At 40.0% G+C, this 22974-nt stretch overlaps 1 protein-coding gene across 2 annotated transcripts in view; it reads right to left on the bottom strand.

Annotated features, from left to right (window-relative positions):
• ZNHIT6 (zinc finger HIT-type containing 6) overlaps nucleotides 1–22974 on the bottom strand; it is a 57386-nt gene that overhangs the window by 11283 nt on the left and 23129 nt on the right. Inside the window, exons 8-9 of one of the 2 annotated variants that reach the window (XM_054036767.1) lie at nucleotides 20987–21067; nucleotides 15377–17702 (exon numbers count right to left, since the gene is read on the bottom strand). In XM_054036767.1, coding sequence (XP_053892742.1) covers nucleotides 17621–17702; nucleotides 20987–21067 — 163 coding nt within the window. In that variant the 3' untranslated portion in view covers nucleotides 15377–17620. Of the gene's footprint in view, nucleotides 1–15376; nucleotides 17703–20986; nucleotides 21068–22974 lie in introns of those variants that run through there. The other variant, XM_054036766.1, reaches the window with a different exon arrangement.

Below are 22974 nucleotides of genomic sequence, written 5' to 3'. Positions count from 1 at the left end.
ACATTTGTAAGTTCAACTTTCAGTTGCACTACAGTACTTGTATTAGGTGAACTGAAAAATACTATTTCTTTAGCACACACCTAGCTTCTTTGTTCTCCCACCAGGTGAACGACATCAGGACACTGTGAGGGAATTGAGATTTGTTCATCCAGATTTGCTTGGAGCACAGACAGTCTATCACCACACCTGAAGGCATCAGAGATGGAGCCTTGTGAAGGAAGTCACGTAGGTGCAAGAGATCATGTGGCCTCAGAGGAGCAGGCAGGGTCAAATTGTCATCTGGGGGTTCAATTGAAACAGAGTGAGGAGGTCCCTCCTCGTGTGGAATCGGTCCTCAAGTAAGCATGCTCTGGCTGAAACCAAGTCCAGAGTTGCTCCAAATGAACTCTAGAATTTGAATAGGACTTTTCTAGGTTTACTTCAAGGATTGAAGGAGGTTGAGTAGAGAGAGGTCTGTTGAGTGTATCTCTCAGTGTAACCAATTCATGAGCAGTCTGTTGTCATGGTAGGAAATACTGGTCTGCCCTGATGACCAGGTATGCTTGTATCACGGATAGCACCTTGGGAAAATGCTGGGGACCATCAAGAGACTGAAGAGAAGGACTCTGTACTAATAATGATCTGGGCCCACCATGAAGTACAGAACTCTCCTGTGCACTGGAGGAATGCCTATATGAAAATAAGAGACAAGGTAAGGGAGGTATTATATTTTATTGGACCAACAACTGATTTATTCTGAGGAAGAACTCTGTGGCGCTTGAAAGCTTGTCTCTTTCACCAACAGATGCTAGTCCAATAAAAGACACTACCTCACCCACCTTGTCTCTCTCCTTTCTTAGGACTCAGATGGCCACAACAAAACTGCAAACAATACATGGAAATAAGTATCCTTCAGATAGAGAGCTGTAAACCAATTGTCTTCAGTTAGGAAGAGGATTATAAAGTACAGGGTATTCATCCTGAATGGCATATGAAGACATAGACAATTGTCTAAGATCTAGGATGGGTCTCCAACTTCCCTCCTTCCAAAAAGAAAGTAGTATCTCAAATAAAACTCCTTCCCCCTGTATTGAGGCGGCACAGGTTCTGTAGTTCCTGTTGGGATTAGGGAGTCTACCTCCTATCGGAGGATCCTCTTGTGATAGGGGTCCCTGAAGAGGGACAGTGAAGGGGGTAGGGATAGAGAGAAATTCTATTGTGTAGATGGTGGAAATGATCCCTATGACTCAACTGCCCATATGACATGACACCAGGTCAGAAAGAAACAGGCTAGGTGGCCACCAGAAGTGATATCGGAACAAGTGGAGACTGACTCAAAAACTAAACAGCAAAAAAATTTGTTCAGTACATCAAAAGCAGGAAGACTGCCAACAATCAGTGGACAATCAAGGTGCTAAAGAAGCATTCAAGGAAGACAAGGCTACTGCGGAGAAGTTAAATGAAGTCTTTGCAGTAGTCTTCACTACAGAGGACGTGAGAGAGATTCCTACACTTGAGCCATTCTTTTTAGGTGACAAATCTGAGGAACCATTCCAGACTGACGTGTCAGTAGAGGAGGTTTTGGATGTCCAAGAATTCTGAAGGAACTCAAATATGAAATTGAAGAACTACTAACTGTGGTATGTAACTTATCATTTAAATCAGCTTCTGTATCAGAGGACTGGAGGATAGCTAATGTGACACCAGTTTTTTAAAAAGGCTCCAGAGGTGATCCTGGCAACCAAAGGCTGGTAAGCCTAACTTCAGTAAAAGCAGTCATGGGATAAGAGGGGAAGTCCTCTTATGGATCAGTAACTGGTTAAAGACAGAAAACAAAGGGTAGGAATAAACAGTCAGTTTTCAGAATGGAGAGAGGTAAATAGCAGATCCCCCAGGGATCTGTACTGGGACCAGTGCTGTTCAACATATTCATAAATGGTCAAGACAAAGGAGTGAACAGTGAGGTGGCAAAGTTTGTAGATGACACAAAATTACTCAAGATAGTTATGTCCAAAGCTGACTGAAGAATTACAAAGGGATCTCACTAAACTCTGTGACTGGGCAACAAAATGGCTGTTAAAGCAGCAAAGAGTCCTGTGGCACCTTATAGACTAACAGACGTATAGAAGCATGAGCTGCCTTTCAAATGGCTGTTGAAATTCAATGTTGATAAATGCAAATGCAAAGTAATGCACATTGGAAAACATAATTCCAACTATTCTTACATAATGATGGGGTTTAAATTAGCTATTACCACTCAAGAAAGAGATCTTGGTGTCATTGTGGCTAGATCTCTGAAAATATCTGCGCAATGTACAGTGGCAGTAAAAAAAACAACAAAACCTAACAATGTTAGGAACCATTAGGAAAGGGATTGATAATAAGACAGTAAATACCATAATGCCAATATATAAACCCCTGGTATGCTCACACCTTGAATACTTTTGCAGTTTTGGCCACCCCATCTCCAAGAAAAGATATATTAAAAATGGAAAAGGTACAGAGAAAGGCAACAAAAATGATTAAGGTTGTGATCAGCTTCCATATGAAGACAGTTTAAAAAGACTGGGACTATCAGCTTGGAAAAGAGACAATGGAGGGTGGACATGATTGAAGTTTATAAAAATCATGAACCGTGTGGAGAAAGTAAATAAAGAAATGTTATTTGTCCCTTCACATAAGAGAAGAACCAGGGTTTGTCCCTTCACATAAGAGAAGAACCAATGATAACAGGCAATGGGTTTAAACAAACAAAAGGAAGTACTTCCTCACACAATGCACAGTCAACCTGTGGAACTCATAGCTAGGGGATAATGTGAAGGTGAAAACTATAATGGGGTTCAAAAAAGAATTAGATACGTTCATGGAGGATAGGTCCATCAATGGCTATTAGCCAAGATGGTCAGGGACGCAACTCCATGCTCTTGGTATCCATAAGCCTCTGACTGCCAGATTCTGGGACTGGACGACAGGGGATAATTGCCCTTTTTGCTCATTCCCTTTGAACCATCTGGCACTGGCCACTGTCAGAAGACAGGATACTGGGCCAGATGGACCATTGGTCTGAACCCGTATGGCCATTCTTATGTTCTTAAGGCTGGCAGCTTTCAGACGGTCCCAGCAAAATGATCTCTTGGCAGGAAGCTGTGAGTGGGGAGAGGATGAGAGCAGGGCATTCTGTCTGCTGTGCTGCGCTGCACCCTCTGGCATTTCCTGGGGGCTCATGTGCTCTGTGATGGTAAAAAGGTTATGGAACAGGGCATTGCTTAGATGGGGTTGGTTTGGAGCACCTTCTCCAAGGTGCTGGAATGTAAATACCCAAGGATTTAGTGATCAATGGCTCCATGTCTAGTTGGCAGCCGGTTTCAAGTGGAGTGCCCCAAGGGTCGGTCCTGGGGCCGGTTTTGTTTAATATCTTTATTAATGATCTGGAGGATGGTGTGGACTGCACTCTCAGCAAGTTTGCAGATGACACTAAACTAGGAGGCGTGGTAGATACACTAGAGGGTAGGGATCGGATACAGAGGGACCTAGACAAATTAGAGGATTGGGCAGAAAAAAACCTGATGAGGTTCAACAAGGACAAGTGCAGAGTCCTGCACTTAGGACGGAAGAATCCCATGCACTGCTACAGACTAGGGACCGAATGGCTAGGTAGCAGTTCTGCTGAAAAGGACCTAGGGGTCACAGTGGACGAGAAGCTGGATATGAGTCAACAGTGTGCTCTTGTTGCCAAGAAGGCTAACGGCATTTTGGGCTGTATAAGTAGGGGCATTGCCAGCAGATCGAGGAACGTGATCGTTCCCCTTTATTCGACATTGGTGAGGCCTCATCTGGAATACTGTGTCCAGTTTTGGTCCCCACACTACAAGAAGGATGTGGAAAAATTGGAAAGAGTCCAGCGGAGGGCAACAAAAATGATTAGGGGTCTGGAGCACATGACTTATGAGGAGAGGCTGAGAGAACTGGGATTGTTTAGTCTCCAGAAGAGAAGAATGAGGGGGGATTTGATAGCAGCCTTCAACTACCTGAAGGGGGGTTCCAAAGAGGATGGAGCTCGGCTGTTCTCAGTGGTGGCAGATGACAGAACAAGGAGCAATGGTCTCAAGTTGCAGTGGGGGAGGTCCAGGTTGGATATCAGGAAAAACTATTTCACTAGGAGGGTGGTGAAACACTGGAATGCGTTACCTAGGGAGGTGGTGGAGTCTCCTTCCTTGGAGGTTTTTAAGGCCCGGCTTGACAAAGCCCTGGCTGGGATGATTTAGCTGGGAATTGGTCCTGCTTTGAGCAGGGGGTTGGACTAGATGACCTCTTGAGGTCCCTTCCAACTCTGATATTCTATGATTCTATGATTCTAAGGAGAAGAGGGTTGCATGGGAGTCCGTAAGGGTGTGCAAAGACCTCCATTTTTTCACTAAACAGATTGTTGCCCTTCACACTAGCCTGAACCTCTTTGGGAAACCCAGAGAATTAGAATTATGAAACCCGTATCATGAAAACTGAAGTCACCACAGATCTGTTTCCATGACATCAACTGAAGCTTGGAGGCAGCTCTTGGCAGTTCCGAACCATGCTCTCTGTGAGCCCCTGACACATTCGTACCAGGGTGCAGCGTCTCATTAGATTTGGAGGATGCAGGGAAGGCAGTCATCTTCTTGGAACCCTTGGGAGAAGATTTCATCTGCTTCTTATGAGAGTGTTTCTCCTTACCCTCCTGCCATTGCCTATTAAGAGTCTTGGGCCTGGTCTCTGATGGTCCAAAGCGAGGGTGCGTCTGGCCAGCAGGGTGTACAGCTGATGTACAGGGTGTGTGTGAAGATCAGCTGACCCAGGGTCGGACTGGGCTTTCATGGACCACTCCCTCAAGTGTCTTCAGAACTGGAATTCATGGGATTGCTGGATTCAGGGTGGAAAGGAACAACAAATATTGCATTTGGAGGGAATGTGCGATTCTCTAAGGCAATAAAATCCTGAATCATGGGGGTCACTCATGGGATGATCTGGGGCAGGCCATGCAGGACATGAAGCCTGGAATTTTAGGCATACTAAGAACCAAATGGTGGTGGGGTAAAAGAGGGGGAAACCCCCCAGACAGCAAAATACTACCTACCTACTAGTAAGACTACTGTAACTATATAAAGGGTACACTATTTACAGAAAAAACACTCACCTAGATTAAAAGCAGGAAGGTTAGTGAAGCTATGGACAATGAGGGGTAGAACAGTAGAAAGGAACTGGGGAGATAGTCGGTCTGTGCCTCCTTATGACAAGGTTTGCATTCCCCGCACTAGGCAAGAAAGGGTGGCGGAAGTCCCACTCTGGGTGGCGGAAGTCCCACCCCACAGACCATGCTGGGCATGCTCCAACTGCTGCCTCAGTATAAAATGGAGCAGCCCAGCTCATTTTAGGCTGACCATAGAGGAGGGAGGATGCTTGGTGGTGGCTCCAGCATCTGACTGTGGGAACCAGAGTTCTCAAGGACCAGACCAGAGACCTTTTGCCTACGGCCGGCCAACCAGAGTCGGAATCCCAGAGCGCTACCTACACCGAGGAGCTTGGAGACCCCAATGATGTACAGACCCTGGCTTCAGGAGACACAGTAGGAAGTGGCCCAGGGAGGCAGAGTGAGTGGTATCTCCCATCTGAGGAAGATCAGCATGTTGCGGTAGGGTCCCCGTTGACTGGATGTTGACCACACTCGGTGCTGACAGGGCCCTGGACCGGGACCCGGTGGAGGGGGTCCCCCTACCCCAGCTATCACCCCCATGGTGGCGGCCCCTGACTTTGGCCATTAGGCCACAAAGCCCTTATCCCCAGGGAAGCCATACTGACTCTGGCTATTAAGCTGCACAGCCCTGATCCCCAAGGACAGCTGTATAGACTCTGGCTACTAGGTCGCGCTGCCCTGAACACGAGCAGCCATATTGACTTTGGCTATTAGGTCTCACAGCCCTTATCCCCATGGCAGCTGTACTGACTCCAGCCATTGGGCTATGTTGCTCTCAGCCTAGGGATAGTCAGGTAGACTGTAACCATGGTGGTATCACAACCCCAAAAGGGGACGGGGTGTGCATACCCCACGACACTCCTCTAGCGCCATCTGTTCGGAACACGAAGACGTGCAGGAGCAGACCAGGGGACACTTCTAGTGAAAAAATTTCTGGTATGCTCATCCACAGTGGAATACCCACCCATGGGGACTACCACTCAAAGAAGAATCTGCAGTTTTGCACCCTGCAACCATTCTTCCATCTCCTAGGAAGACAAAAATATCCAACCTCTTTCTGTAGACAGTAACATTACATTTGTTTATTCTATTGCAATAAGATGCCCCCCACTGGAGCCTACAGCTATCATCTCAATGGTATAACTGTCTGCACTGGTTCAAACAACAGAAAATTCCCTGCTAAGATCAGGTACTTTCCCTACATCATCCATAGGAACTCTCATTTTGTGTTGCAATCTCAGATTAAAGATAAAACTTAAATTCTCATGCGATTTCTGGAACTCATAAAACTCTAGTCGTAGGACAGAAAATTGTCATATCGGAAACAATCTTTGATCAGATAAATCATAACATTTACAAAAATAAACAGAATGCAAATAGTTCATACTTTTAACATTTTTCTTGCACTATCACATCTGATCATTACCCAGATTTTAAGATGGTAGTCCTGAAGCAAAGCCCTCTCCCCCCATAATATTTTGTTGAGATCGAGCTTCCCTAAATGGAAACAGAGGCATTATTAGTGTAATTAAGACACAATAGATTATAGTGTCTCATGCCATCAATTTTGGACCCCATCTTACAATCCTTATTCAGGCAAACTCCCAATAACTTCTGGGAAGTAAATGGAATTTTCCTGACAAAAGACTGCAGGATTTTACCCTTTTCTGGATGCCTATATTTTCCTCAAAGAGAGCATTTACAAGATCTCTCCTAAGCACTCATTCTGAAGTGCTGTAGCACAGCAAAGATAATAACTAACAGATGGACTTTCATTCCTAAGTGGTGAATAAGCCCTTTATGTGGTTATGATTTGGTGAACATGGAAGTAGTGAAATACACTTCTGAATTAGATGAGAGAGGAAAATTTATTTTTGGATTGGGAATACATTTTTCCTTGAAACTACATAAAATTCTTTACCTTTGTATTTACAAGTTCTGTCAAAATTTTAAATGCGCAACTTTTAAGGAGATCCATCTGAACTTTGAAGAACTGGGGAAAAAGTACATCTTTAAAAGGAACACTCCCATCATGAAACTACCTTTTGATTAACATCCCTTCCCCATAAACTTAACTTTAACACAATAAATCCATAAACCTGTTTTTAAATTGAACAATACTTTTTGAAAAGAGAAAGTAAGTTCAAGGCAGTTAAGTTTACAAATGAAAATGTAATTTACACTAATATTTAAAAATATACTGGCATCACCTTTAATTCAGTAGTTTATTTTATTACAGATTTGTGGACCTCTACTCTGTGAGCATTTTTAGGCTGTATCTACACTAGTCTCTCTCTAAACTTTCCCCCTTGCTGTTAACAGATGTTCAGATCTACCTGTGCGAATACTGTTGAGAGTGTAGTCCAGCTCTGGCATTTTAACCATTGTGTCATCTATCCCTCCTAAGTACAGGTGTAGACAACTCGGTGGCTGCCAGCTCCTCGTGTACACTAGCACTCCCACTACTGCAATTATGGGAAATTTCAGGAAAAAAGTCCTAGTGTACATAAGGTGTTAGAACACACTGCCTTCCACTGTCAATCAGTTGGTCCAAAAATCTTGCCAAGAACCAACTGTAATTTTTATTATAACTATTTCAAGAGATGTTTTTAAATCCAGCTCATTTAATCATTAAATGAAGATCATCCACAGAGCAGATCTTTTAAGTTAGTGTTCTATATCCTTCAGGCACAAAGTTTTGTGTACAGCAACTTCATGCAGCGTTTGAACCTGGGACTCTCAGCACAAAAGCAAAGACCTGTACCACTTGAACTAAAGGAGTAACTCCAGTAGCTGAAAACCGCAGTAGGGGGTCATTGCCTTGAGGATTATAGAGGGAGATGTAACCTACTTCACAAGCATGTTACACATGCATCTCACCATCCTACTTTACCCAGCTGCATAAAAAGTGCATATTTCTTTCCAACTATTAAATATCGAATGGATCAACAGAACAGAAAAGGAATAGCATCATATCTTTTCTTTAAATTCAGATTAAGTTCTTCAGACTATGTAATAATAATTTCAGCCACAGATCACCTTCAGAAAATAATATAGATCCTGCTGAAGATACAGTTACAGCAAGCCATATCCCCTCTCTTTTGTATAAATGAGCCTTTGACTATGGAAATCAAAGTACAGTTGGATTCAGAAGTGAAAGAAACATGTAAAATAATATTCCAATAGTTACGATAAAATTGAATGATTGAGGCAAGAGTGAAGCAAGACCTAGTGGAAAATAGATATGTAGGGACACTTTCTATCTATGTAGTGAGTCACAGCGGCCTCCCACTGAGCCAGACAGGGAGGGTCCACACTCTGAACCCAGGTGGGTGGGGCCAGGCCATGCTTGCCCATCCCACCAGAAGTCAGGAGGTGGAACAGGAAGTATAAAGGGAGGGTCCTGGAGCTCAGTAGTGCTGCAGCCGTCAGGGAAGACAGGCACCTCTTGCCCACTCCCGGACTGAGAGACTGTAGCGGAGTCCTGCTGAACCAAAGACAGGCCAGTACTGCTGGAGCCGCCCACTGACCCAGGCACTGAGGAGTCACTGGCCTTCTACCCTGAGGAAATGAAGGACCTCCATGGATCCAAGTACACCTCAAAGGAATGGTAGGAAATGACTTAAGGGCAGCTGACCCCAATCTGGCTGCATTGCTGCTGGAGACCTGGTTAGTGTGTTGTGGCTGGATTCCCTGTTGACCCAGTGGTGGAACACTCTGCCACTGTTGGGGCCCAATGGAATCAGGTGGCCCTAGGCCCTTCTATCCCCTGCCACCCCACCCCCACTCTAGGTCAAGAGGCCTGCGTTTGTCAGCCATCCACTGGAACCAGGATGCCGACCCCTTTGCTGCTCTGTCCTGAGTACAGGCCAGAGCCATAGACTATTCGCTGCTCCGCCCTGACTGAAGGTCTGGGCTCACCAAACTTGTCTGTCCTGCCCTAACTGAGGGCTGGGGCTCATAGACTTGTGTTGCTCTGCCCAGATCACAGGCTAGAGCCCCTAATTATTTGCTGCTATGCCTAGACTGCAGGCCGGAGCCATAAGCTGTTCAATGCTCTGCTAATTCCCTGACTCTGGGTGATGCACAGTGACATAGTAAGGCAGAGTGGCCTCCCAATGACCCAGAGGGGGAGGGACCACCACTAACCCCCTACAATCTACTTATCACCTAAATTACTAGTGATATTTAAATACTCAATATAGATAAGCTTTTCATTGTTAGTCTACAGATACTAGGTAACAGTGAACGGGAAGAAAAGATACTAAGAAAATAAGAGTGGAACTAAGCCACCTCAGAAGGACAAACGTTGTCCTTGTCACTTCTTGAGAATGAGGCAATGGCTTAGAGCTGAGCAGAGTAAAACTTGTCTAAAGAGAAGCATAGAAAAACTGCAAAGCATTAAAAGCAGACAGTTTGTCTGCTGCAATGATTCCTTTGACAAAGTGAGGGGTAACTTGTGAAAGAGGAGTTTGGGCTGCATAATCATAATCCAAAGACTCCAACCAAAGGACAAACCATTCTGGATTCGCTTGTCACTTATGGGAGAGTGGCAGAAAATATGAAAACCCTTGGGAGTGGAGGGAAGGGAATGAGGTTGGAACTAGTGAATGCCAGCTGCCTGGATTCAATACAGTCAGGTTAACAGAATGCAGCAGTACAAAGGAATTAAATTTCAGAAAAAAAATGTTGGGAAAATAAGGAATTTAGTAAAGCATAATGGGAGGAAATATTAAAATCCACCCACACGAAAGACACTTGGAGTTTCCCAAGACATTACAATTAAGATACACAAGACAGAAACATCTTATAAAAATAATTACCCATGTGGCCTCACAAGGAACTGCTGTTAAAAAATAATGATACTTTAAATGGTAAGATGGGGAGGTAATCAAACAAGAATATTCTGGATCATTAAGGCTAGCATAGAAAAGATAAGGGCAGCAAAATGAGCTAATGCTAGGTAAAGGGGCTAAAGGAAAGCCTCCAAAAAGAAAAAGCACGAGGAAGAAAGTAGGTCAGCTAATACTTTAGAAGGGTCAATTAAACGGATGTCTCAAAAATAGCTCAGATATTGTCATTTTCTATACTACTAAATTACTCCTTAAAAAAAAAAAAAAAGTCATGGACAGTTAGTTACCAAAAGACTAAAGGAAAAATCAAAACATGTAACTTCTATCACTAGTATAATATTGGAGAAATGGGGAGAAAAAAGGGAATGCTGGCGATGCAGTGTATTTTGATTTTAGTATATTCTATAAGGTTTTGTAAAATATTACTTGAAACAGTCTGAACAATCATGTGGACTGCAAACTGCCTAAGTGACTGTAACCAAAGTGGTCATGTACAGAGCAGGAGGAAGTGTTAGGTCAAGTTTAATTTATATCTTAATTAATGGAAGTAAACAGCACATTAATGGAATCTGCAGATGCTACAAAATTGAGAGATTTATTCCTTGTAAGTGGGGAAGGATTTTACAAATAGGCATTTTATGGGGATATGGGTGGGATAGTAATGTTGTAAAACTTGTTTCAGAAGTAGAGACCGCTTTTAAATTGCAAGTCAGACACAGACTCTGTCATTTAAGATTCCTAGTTAGTGGATTCTTATGTACAAAGTAAGCATTATTGCCTGGCTAGCAATATTTTTGGAAATATTAGCAGAAGGAATGATATAGATTTATAGACTTTAAGGCCAGAAGGGACAACAGTAGTCTGATTTCCTGCATAACACAGGCCACAGAATTTCACCCAATTATTCCTGAAGTGAAGGGAATTATTATTTTTACGAGATTATCAAGCCCAGCAATTTGTGGTTTTAACTAGTCTACATTTTAGGAAAACATCCAATCTCAATTAAAAGACTCAAAATGATGACAAATTTACCACTTTTCTTGGTAATCTGTACCAATGATTAATTACTCTCACTGTTACAAGTTGCATCTTTTTTCTAACTTCAACTTCCAGCCACTGGATCTCAGTATGTTTTTGTCTGCTAGACTAAAGAGTTCTCTAGGTATCTTTCTACTTGTGTAGGTACTTCTTTCATCGTGTGACCCAGCTGGCAAGCCTAGGGCACTGAGGAGAAGGGCACAAAGAATTTTACCCGATCTCCAATTAGAGCAGCAGTTACACAGGGACTGCTATCGCTGGTACTGTACAGAGCAGCCCTAACACATCCTGAATTCAGTCCAGAGGAGATAAATCCAACCCTGACAGTGCAGAATCCTTACTTCACCCTTCACCAGCGTCCAATTCCAATCCAAAACTAAGCTCCAGAACATGGATGTAAACATACAGTATCTTTAAAACAACTGCAAAGGCAGTGTTCTTTGCACCAAACTCTACTTTGTGACAGAATGTAGTGAAGATAAAAAGCTGATGCAATAGCCGTTGGATAATCCAGTGTAATGAAATGTGACACAGAATAAAAGATATCTGGAAACACTAATACAGGACCTTCAATGTATTGTAGACAGAATGATGTTCCAGTTAAGAGGACTTATTACTTCCTTACATTCACTACTTTTGACATGTGTTTTCCTCACTCTATTTTAGACTGGTACAGCTTATCTTGCCTAAAACTTAAATCTTGACTCTGTATTGTTCCTCATCGGTCTTAAGCTTTTACATCTTATCTGTGTAAGAGGCTCATTGCCACACACTTGCCAATAAGGGGTTACTAACCCTTTGAGGAAAGGGAAAAAATATAATAAAAAAAAATAAACAAGCTCCTTTCCTGGCAAACAAGTAGGAGGGTCAAGTCCCTCCTTGGTGGGGGACAAATAGTCCTAGTTCCCTTCTGTCGGTAAGAGATAAACAGAGGGATTCCCCTTTGGCAGGGTCAGAAGGAAATAGCGCTGGTTCTCCTTTCTGACAGGAATATAAAAGGCTCCCTTTTCAAGTCTGCCCTTGTGACAGAAGTGACAGCCAAGAAACCATTTTTCACAGCAGTCTGGCTTCACTGAACAATCCTGTATGTTCTCTGCTCAGTTGTCAGCAAGCTCAACTCCTTTCTTCCAGAAGCCCTTGTCCCCAAACCAACCCTGCTTTATGGAAACATCTTAATATGGCCCAGTTGAAGACTCCTCTTGCCAAACCTAGCAGCCAATGAACCCTTTATGAATCAAGGCAGAATCTCTTCTCACCCCCCTAAAGGGATTTACCAGCTTCGCTATCCTGATGGATGCTGGTCATATATACTACATCACATGCCTTTTATTTACATGCCCCTCAGGTCTCCCCCAGTGCCTACAGAACACTCCTAGCTGACCAGATAGGCAAGAGGCAAGCCATGACTAATGTTAAATGGATGATTATATTGTTCTCTCATCCTCCACCTCTTCCTCTATACTCCTTTCCCCATGTTTGTAGTTTTTGTGCAGTATTAGCACAGTAAGGCCCTGACTCCCTGATTGAGGTCCTTAGGTGCAGGAATACAAACAATTTAGAAGAGTCCATTAAATCCAATGGAATTCACTATTGGGTACTAAATGCTGTTTTGTGAAAATGGAAGCAGGATACTCCGGGTTTAAAACAATTACGCCTGAGAAAACAACTTATTGCTCAAGATAGCAAGAAGGGCATGTTCTATCCAGACTGGAATCATCTATAAAAGTTTCTCAAAGGTCAAGTACGCGATTATGAACATTCAACTTGGCATACTAAAGATTCAGATCATACTCATTTGTTACTGTTAGCAATGACTATATTTCTGCTTTCCATTTGTGTTGTGTAATACAAGATTTTAGTAAAGAACATTAAGTGAATAGGAATGAAAATTGACGATCATTACAGTAACTCTTACAAGTTCTGGAAACTGCTGCTCCCTATTGTTTTTAATCAGTTGAAAAATTCAAGCTAACTATTACTAAAAGGAGCAGACAGACTGATATTCCCAAGAAGAAAGGGAAAGCAGAACTTTAGTTGGATACAGAATGGTTGGCGTTGTTGACAACGGTTAAGGCTGAAGATGGACTGATCAGGAGATTTAAAAGAGATGTCAAGCTATAAGAGAGGCTGAAAGAGGAAAGAAAGTTTTAATAAAAAATGAAGTTGGGGATAAATAAGAACACACAAAGCATTAGAGGCATGGAAGGAGTACATTTAGATCCAGGTGTTGGGGAGAATCTTCAATATTGATGCAGAAGTGATATTAAAATTATTATAACTTTAAAATTAAGTTGTTACAAACTTGTTTGCACTTTTACTGAATACTAAGATATAACGAAGAATGTTATAGTCAGGTGCTTGGAAATAAAGCAATACATATGTTTCACTAGTTCTTTTACAAAATGTTAAAGCTAATCAAAGAAATTTCAGAAGGTTTCTGCTTCTATATTTCAAGGACAATCAAGTCTCAAGAAGACAGACCATGTAAAACACTCATATTTTAAGGAGAGCCTTAATTGTAAAAAGGAATGCAGGGTGTGTTATCAGAGCAATAAATCTAAGAAGAGTGGGCTCTATTAACCCCCACCCTCTTGCAAGAAAACCTGCTTGTGTTTTTAAAACTTTCAGAGAAGAATACATAGTTGGAGAAGTTTTAAGCTTGTTTATTTCTTAAATGCGGAAATGACAAACACCTTTGTGAAATACAGACTTGCAAATATATTAGCTAAATGCAAAGCTCCTAATATAGCTCTTAATGTCATTGCTATGTAAATAGTAAGATGCTTCATGTACCAACATGGCATCTAATGACCTTGCTAAACCAGTGTAAAAGCCATTAAGTATAGAATATTTATATTAATCGGAAATTAAGAACTGGCACAGGATAAGAAAACCCTTAACTAACTCCAGAAGATAAGAATCATCTCTCTAAAGTCAACAACTTTTAATTATTTAAGCTAAAGACTTTGAGTTATTTAATTTAAAAAGACATTTGAAGACTAAAACTTTTGTATAAACAGGTGTGTTTGGGATTTTTGAAAACAGATTCATTTTCTGTGAAACTCTAAAAAAATTTGAAAGAATTTCTCTGAAACTGGGCTGAATAAAAAGAGTTAAAACTAACTTTAAAAATTATCTGGATCTTTCCTACCACAAAAACAAAGGCAATTAAAGAAATGTTGTATATCATTAAGCAGACTGTACATTCAGGATCTGAAAATGTCAACTAAGCTAACCCGGAAGGCATGAAGCTGTGATGTTTGAATCTAAACAACCCCACAAGAGGTGTGTTTTCCTATACTTTAACGGAAATAGGAAGGGGATGGGTATAAAAAAAATGAAGTGAGCACTCCTCACTTGCACACACTGCTACCCAGCTCAAACACAGCACTGCCACAGACAGTAAGAAAAACCATTTAAGAAAGATGACTCAAGAAGAAATCAACTCAAGGAAAATCTCCCCAAGACTTCAACTTGGATTGGTGAGATGAAGTTACTTAAGAGACTGCCAATGGATAAAAATTTAAAACTACTGTAATGATTTCGATGGAATATTGAAATGCTGTTGTAATGCAAGACTAACAGTTTCTCCTGTTAATCACCAATTGGTTAGAAGACCATGAAGAGATGGGCTAAACATTGGTAAACAAAGAAATAGTGGAATGTAATTGGCCTTAAGAGTCTTAATATTCATAATTGGCTCATTAAATTCTGCTTCTAAGTAACAAATTTAAATGTTTTCCTTGATTTCATAGGGTTTAGCTAAAACTGCCTACTTTGCCAACTATAAACTGGTTAATTATTTAATAATAACCAATAGGTTCACCAGCCTTGAAACAGAATTCTTTAGCTCATCTATAAACATTCTTAGCTGCCTAAGGACATAGTAAGGGATGGATTCACAATAATTTTGGAAAATAATTTACTTTGGTCTTAACTTACCAAGAGAGAAGAGCCCACAGAGGGGTTCACTCTCAAGGATGGAATCTCTGTTAAAGCTCTCTCCAGAAAGATATACAGAAGAAATTGAAATGGTCACTAGCTTATCACTTGTATTGTGTCATTTGTGTTGTTTTGTTTAAAGTTTTCTTTTCCTTTCTTTGATAATAAAATAGCCATGGTTGTTAATTGTGATTATTTTGCTTGGTCTTGATCAGAATACTATTTCTGTTTATACCACATCTTACACCCCAAGACAATTTTCTGAAGGCGAAGTGGCACATTGAATAAATACACAATTAAAGCAAATGGATTTTTATAATTAAGAGATGCAGTCAACTTCCATTTACATCTGATTTTTATTTTAACCTACCATTTCTACTTGTGACACCTACAATTACTTTAACTGGAAGGTTAGAGAAAGAAAGACTCCCTATTTTTATCAGTTTGTCTTTTTAGACAATAACCCTATTTGGACGGAAACTGTGCTTTCTTTTATATTTGTACAGATCATAACGCATGGCGGGTGCACTCACATACATAAATAAAAACTAATAAATCAATATCAACATTTACAACAAAGTGCATTTCAGCACAATAACTACTACAGGATACATACTATCTTTAAGTGATAGAGGAATGTACATCAAGTTTTTTAATTTGTCAAAGAGTTGGTTTTAACGATCTTAATAACAAAGAGCATAATATTAGCAGAATCTAAAGCGACTTTAATCCCTAGCTATTTAAAAAAAACAAACAGTAGGCCACAGAGGAAAATTCTCTCCGGGATGGAAATCAGAGTTTACCAAAGCAAATAACTCCTACTTCTGCCAGTTGATCTTGAGACAGGAAAGTGCTCTAAAAATTATTAACATCCAGCATTCTGGGAAGCAACTGTTTTGGATCAGTTAAAGCAAAATAAGTGGTCACCAGCATAAGGAGATGGCATTTACAAGAGAAGCACTTGCAATACTTGTTTAATGGATTTTTCTTCCTCACTATCCACTATAATTGAATAAGATAGGATGGCCGTGTTTTCCATTTGCTTGGCGAATGTCACTCATGGCAGCTAGCAAGAGGCAATCTGATGGTGGGTGTTGATGTTTTAAGGCTTCTTAAAGCATTGAAATATGAGTTGCACCAGGACAAAATGTACAGACCCCATTATTGGAGCCCTTTGAAAGTGTGAATTCCACTGAAGTCAATGGAAGCTTTGCATTAGGAATACCTGTAGGACATAACGTGATTTTACTCAGTATTCCTGTATAGTTCAAGGAACTGATCCAAAACTCACTGAAGTTAATGGAAGGCTTCTAGGCCTTTAAAAGACAGATTTTAAATCACACTATGCACCTATCTGCATCTTTAGGTGCCTACATACCTTTTCAAATCTGGCTCTTGGTGTTATATTAAAATTAACTCCATGACAGTTTATTCTGAAAAAAATATATTAATAATGAATCATGAACAGTTAAAAGGCTAGGAAGAAAATTAACTTACGAAAGGATCCTTGTTGAGTTTCAAAAAGTCTGTTAGAAAAAATATTTCTTGCAAAACAAATTTGTCAGTCAGTATTAACTTAATAACAGGAGAATATTATATGAATGATTTAACAGCAGCCTCATCAGGCAATATTTGTATTGGTATAAATGCATGTAAACTGCATGTCTTTGTTTACTAATGTGATCTAACTATTCTGACCATCAATTTAGTTACAATGAACATCAAGTTCTTTCCTTCACAAAGGCAAATCTGGCAGCGTTCTCAGGAAAATGAGAAGGTGTATTTCCCAAACTAGACTGTATAATTTGGCAGTTGTGTTTTTCCTTCCCTTAGTGGAAAAAGCAATAATCTTACCATATGAAGTCACTTTGAAGGCATCCCAAATAAAGAATTAGACACAGTAAGGACATTAATTTATTTTGAAGAAAGAAAATACTATTTTATAAAAGAATTTAGAAGAGTGCAAAAATCATCCAACGGGCATCAGTTAAACCTCCCCTGGAATAGTTTCACCCCAGAACAAAACCTAGACAAACTGAATACTGCATACCAGGTGACAGGGGTTAACATCTCCAGATGGAAAACTTCATTTTTAACAATCCACCCAAAAGCAGATTTTCCCAAACCAACAAGAAGAGAGCTGTAGTCTGCAGCGTAAAAGGAACACTTCTGTCTATAGAACATTGGTGTTACCAATCCTCCCTCTAAAAGATCCCTTTTAAGGTAACTGTAGTTAACTGAGTGGCCTATCAAGGGTCTAGTAGTCCCACTCTACAATTCTAGGTAATGGTGGGAGGGTGTGCTTTGAGTCACTCAACCAAAGCTGCTCCAAATGATTAAGGAATAATACCAACACACAATGAAAGAAATCCTGGCAAAGTCCTCCTCAACCAAGATAGGCTCCCATATTATGTGCACTCCAGGAAGAAGAATGTATCAGGGAAGCAAAATCAGGCTCATCTCAGATAAATTAGGTTGCAGAAGAATGTCACTTTCTAACATAAAAAGGAGTCAATGGAAAGCAAGCAAGCTTCATGTTGTTCAACAGCTAACCAGTCTATCTGTGCAGTAGTGGTGTTAGCTAACTGTTGTTTAACTTCCCTAGCTGGGGTTCCCATGTTTTAAGTAAAAACATGTAGTAGTTGGCAAATATAAATATTCTCCTGAAAAAAAAAAAAAAATTTAAAGACAGCATTTTGTAAATAACATTCAAATTAAAATGGTTGTTACACGGTGAGCCATAGAATGAAACAGTCAAAATTAAACCACAAACTCCTGTTCTATAAACATTTTCAGGAAATACTGAAATCCTCTTGCAAGATGCTTATCTTAAAACTAGGAGCCTAATGTTTTATAGCCTATAATAATCCTATTTAGTTCTCTGAAACAACAGCGCATTCCATTAATGCAGTGGTTCTCAACCTATTTACCATTGTGGACCGCATATGCTCTCTGTGTTATGTGGGTCACATACATATGGATATATACTACCTGTATGGTGCTGAGAATGTCACATGGGCTACAGCTGTGCGCTGATTGGGCCGCAAACTGAGAACCACTGCTTTAATGATACATAAGTGCAATTATGAAGAGCACTGTCTTAAAAGACTCTGGACTAAAACCTTACATCCAATTTGACAATGTATAGTTTTAAAGTCCTCCTATTATCTAATAATTTTAATAAGGTGTTTTTTGAATCCTAGATAATAGAATATTCATATGAACTTGAAGGCTGTGGGGCAGTATACTGGTACTTTCCTCCACCAACCCGCTACTCAGTGGTAAAAGGGTTCCTTTCACACAGCTGGGTCATTGCTCTGCCTGATCTTAGACTATGTGAGCAGAGAAGAGCACTGGTGGATTATGGGGTACTTTTTGTACTTATAGGCTTGTCTATCCTGACATGCAGTGCATGGAATGCTGCAGAGTGAAACAGCAGTATATCGAAGTGTACTACAGAACTTTTAGTTCACGGCAGCAGGGTCCACACAGCTACGTAGTGGGCAGCAGGCTAGAGCACTGTAGATTTACACCCTAGCTTGCTGTGCACTAGATCTCCACACAGACAAGCCCATGTTATTAAAGCATGACCTGGCCTGCACAATAGAGGAAAAGCTGTTAACGCTACCCTTACCAATATAGGGCAGCAACATGGTGGTGGGGGAAGAAGTGATCAGGAGGAACACAAAGGGGGAGGAAGTTATAGCAAAGATCAGCATTCAACTTCCTTGCTGCACCCAAAACTGCACTAAAAACAAGCATATCTGTTTTAACAGAATTGAAACTGATATACTTGCTAAGTGTTGATATTTTAAAAGGGATGCCATCAGCTTTAAATCTATCACCTAAAAAAAGTTACCTGCTTGAGTGCCCCACCAAATTTTTGGTGTTTTACAATCACATTTTCCTTTTAAAAATATTTTGCTTCCTTTTTGTGAGTGTAAGAACCACACAAAAACAGAAGATAACTGACTGCACAAAACGTGCTGATAAATGCAGTTAATCTAAGGAAGATTTTTCTCTCTCACAGTCCTCTTTGTAATCATAAAAAGTGAAGATTTCAGACAAAAGAGCAATTCTGATGTTGGTGACTGTTCTTAAATTCTCCTTTAATACTCAACTTCAACCAGAACTTTAGTCTTTCCTTTAAAGCACTGGGCTTCCCATTAGAATGTTGCCTTTTAGACACTACTGTGGAACCACAGCTCAGGTCTACCTTTGGTCTTGGTTAGTAGGTTTAGACCATTTTTCCTAGTGTTATGGTAAGTTAATCAAGCACAGAACAAGTTTTAATTTCTATTCACATTCCACAAGAGGAATACATAACTATACCCAGGATTCAGCAAAGGCACTTAAGTACGAACATTAAACATGTAAATAATCCCATACATTTTGCTGAATATCTGGACATATAAAATGAAGATCAACCTTAAGCGTTTTTAATTTATTTTAAATATGCTACACCTTCTATCTGAAGATCCAAAAGAGCTTCACAAACCATTAATGAATTTTAGCTCAATACTTCTGTGAACTAAGAAAAATATAATGCCCATTTTATAGAAGGAGAAACTGAGAAGAGATTATGTGACTTGCTGACAGGCACACAAACTGTCCATGATAGAGCAGGTAAAAGAACATACACTTTCGGATTCCAAGTCAAATACTTTATCAAGCTGATCCTCCCCCCTCCTAATCAAATTTATTACTAGTTCATAGAAAGAATGCCTACATGGCAAAAAAAACCCAAACCAAACCAAAAAACTCCGCAGCAGCAAGTCTCAGTTCAGTGGTGGCAGGCAACATATGCACAAAAAGGAAGGGAATAAGATAGGCTGCAATCATAATAAGTAAAGATTTCAACAAAGTGTTTGTTTTTGGAGCTCTTGACCCCTCCCTCTCCCTCCGCCAAACCAATCAGCAGGAGAGCAGAAAAGCCCAAATAAAAATAATTTAAAATGGGGAATTTTTCTAAAAACCACTGTACATACTATTTAAATGGTGCTCTATCAGAAATGTCATTTTATAAAGTTAGTCAATTTTTTAAAAAAAGTAGAAGCTGACAAAGTCTCCTTAATGTATTAAAAATCCTGAAGTGGAAATCAGCTCATTTTACGCAAAAAGAAAAACTGCTAGCTGACAACTATCTTGTAGCCAATGTAACAGTTATTGAGAAACAAGTATCAGAAGAAGAAAAGTTAAGAATTTGTAAAATTTCATTCTTTCATTCAAATCCAGAGTATATTCTACACTCACTCTTGCATAGAGTTTACAATGAAATTAATTACGGGGAAATAAATAGGATTTCTTGTAACTTCATTAATGCTTTTCTTCAATAGTGGTATGCCATGTTTCAGGGAACAAGTTACATGACATTAAGTTTGTTACATTTGAAAGAAAGGAATGCAGTTTAGAAATCTTAACTAGGAATTACTGGTCAACCACAATAAACTATGGTATTAAAAGTACGTACTCTTTTCAATAACAACGGCAGCTGGGTGGAGTGTTGTAAATGGTGCTTATGATATGTGTAGAATTATTTCTTTAGCTATTTGTTTTTATTTTGATGGTATAAAACAAATTTGTCCAGAGCTAATATAATAAAGAATAAAATTCTATTAAAGTTTAGGTTCAAGAAGCCTGAATCTTAAGTCCAAAAACACCAAAATGTGAAATCTGACCAGCTAGTAATGTTGAGAAAGCATCATGTGGCACAGTAAATTCAACTTAATTTTACAGATGCTTACAGGTATCTCACTAAACTTTATCTTGATTTTACCTGAAACTTTTTTGTAATTTCATGTTGCTAAACAGAAGGAATTTAATCAGAGAGTACAGACACATTATCCTTTATCACAGCACCACTAGAGACTAGGAAATATATTCAACAAGTAATTTCTCTCTAAAAAATAAACAAACATCCTACATACAGAAAAAATATATCCCTTACCTGACAGAATTATGTTGCCTGTTTTCTATTTTCATTAAAATTTGCACATCTGACTGAGGAGACATTGTATATATTTTTAATCTGGAAAAAAAAATGGATGAAATCTAAGCAAACCACATTAAAGAAAAGGTCTAAACCACTTTTTACCGTTAAGAGATTTACAAACTTTTAGAAGCCTACAACCAAAACAGCCTTCTTGTCAATGTAAATACAGGTTCACTGTCCTCTTTACAATAACCCTTAACATACTGGAAGACTTATCAGGTCTCCCCTCAGTCTTCTGTTCTCAAGATTAAACATGCTCTCCTTTTTTAACTTTTCCTCATAGGTCAGTTTTCTAAACCTTTTATCCCTTCTCTTGCTCTCCTCTGGACTCTTTCCAATTTGTCCACATCTTTCCTAAACTGTGGTGCCCAGAACTGGACACAGTACTCCAGCTGGGGCCTTACCAGTGCCAAGTAGAGCAGGACAATTACCTCCTGTGTCTTATGATAATGTTTTCACTCCTCAGCTCACAGGGAGCCCAGAAACATATTAGCCTTTTTTGCAGCTGCAGTACATTGACAACTCATACAGTTTGTGGTCCACTATAACCCCCAGCTCCTTTTCAGCAGAACTACCACCTAGAAAGTTATTCCCTATTTTGTAGTTGTGCATTTGATTTTTTTCCTTCTTAACCGAAGTAATTTGCACTTGTCTTTATTGACTTTCATCGCAATGAATTCAGACCAATTCTCCAATTTGTCAAGGTCATTTTGAATTTTAAACCTGTCCTCCAAAGTGCTTGCAACCCCTCCCGGGTTGGTGTCATCTGCATATTTTATCAGCATACTCTCTACTCCATTATCCAAGTCATTAATGAAAATATTGACTAGTACCAGACCCAGGACTGACCCCTGTGAGACTCCACTAGACACAGCCTCCCAATTTGATAGCAAACCATTGATAACTCTAAGTACAGTCTTTCAGCCAGTTGTGTATCCACCTTAGAGTAATTTCATCTAGATCACATATCCCTAATTTGCTATGAGAATGTCTTGTGGAACGGTGTCAAAAGCCTTACTAAAATCAAGGTATAGCGTATCTACTGCTTCCCCCATCCACTACAATAATCGTATCAAGAAAGGAAATTAGATTGGTTTGTCATTATTTTTGACAAATCCATGCTGACTATTCCTTATAATCCTATTATCCTTCAGGTCCTTACAAATTGATTGTTTAATAATTTGCACCAGTCTCTTTCCAGGTACTGAAGTTAGGCTGGCTGGTTTATAATTCCCTGGGTCCTCCTGGTTCCTCTTTTAAAAGATATGTACTACCGGTATGCGTCCCCTTCTCTATTCTTCTGGGACCTCTCCTGTCCTTCAGGAGTTCTCAAAGATAATTGCTAATGGCTTCACGATTGCTTCAGCTAGATCCTTAAGTACCCTAGGATGAATTTCATCAGGCCCTGCTTACTTGACTACATCTAATCTATCCAACTGTTCTTTAACCTGTTCTTTTGGCTTATGTTTCTTTGCCTTGGTTGTTAATATTGTGTTGAGTATCTGCTCACCATTAACCTTTTTAGCGAAGACTGAAGCAAAATAGGCATTAAGCACTTCAGCTTTCTTGATGTCATCTGTTATTAGCTCTCGTTCTCCAATAATCAAAGGACCTACACTTTCCTTCGTATTTTTCTTGCTCCTAATGTATTTAAAGAACCTCTTCTTATTGCCTTTTATGTTCCTTGCCACATGTAACTTACTTTTTGTGCCTCGTGCTGTTCTTTCGTATTCCTCCTTATCAATATCGCTATGTTTCAACTTTTTGTAGAATTCCTTTTTAATTTTCAGGTCATTCTTCTGAACTTTCCTTTGCATTGGAATAGTTTACAGTTGTGCCTTCAATATTGTCTCCTTGAGGAATCACCACTGCCTTGAACTCCCTTTTCCCTTAGATTTTCTTCCCACGAGACCCCACCTACCAGTTCTCTGAGTTTGTTAAAG

Source organism: Malaclemys terrapin, chromosome 8, assembly GCF_027887155.1.
Source record: "Malaclemys terrapin pileata isolate rMalTer1 chromosome 8, rMalTer1.hap1, whole genome shotgun sequence".
Taxonomy (NCBI): domain Eukaryota; kingdom Metazoa; phylum Chordata; order Testudines; family Emydidae; genus Malaclemys; species Malaclemys terrapin.
This window is presented reverse-complemented; position numbering and strand designations above follow the sequence as displayed.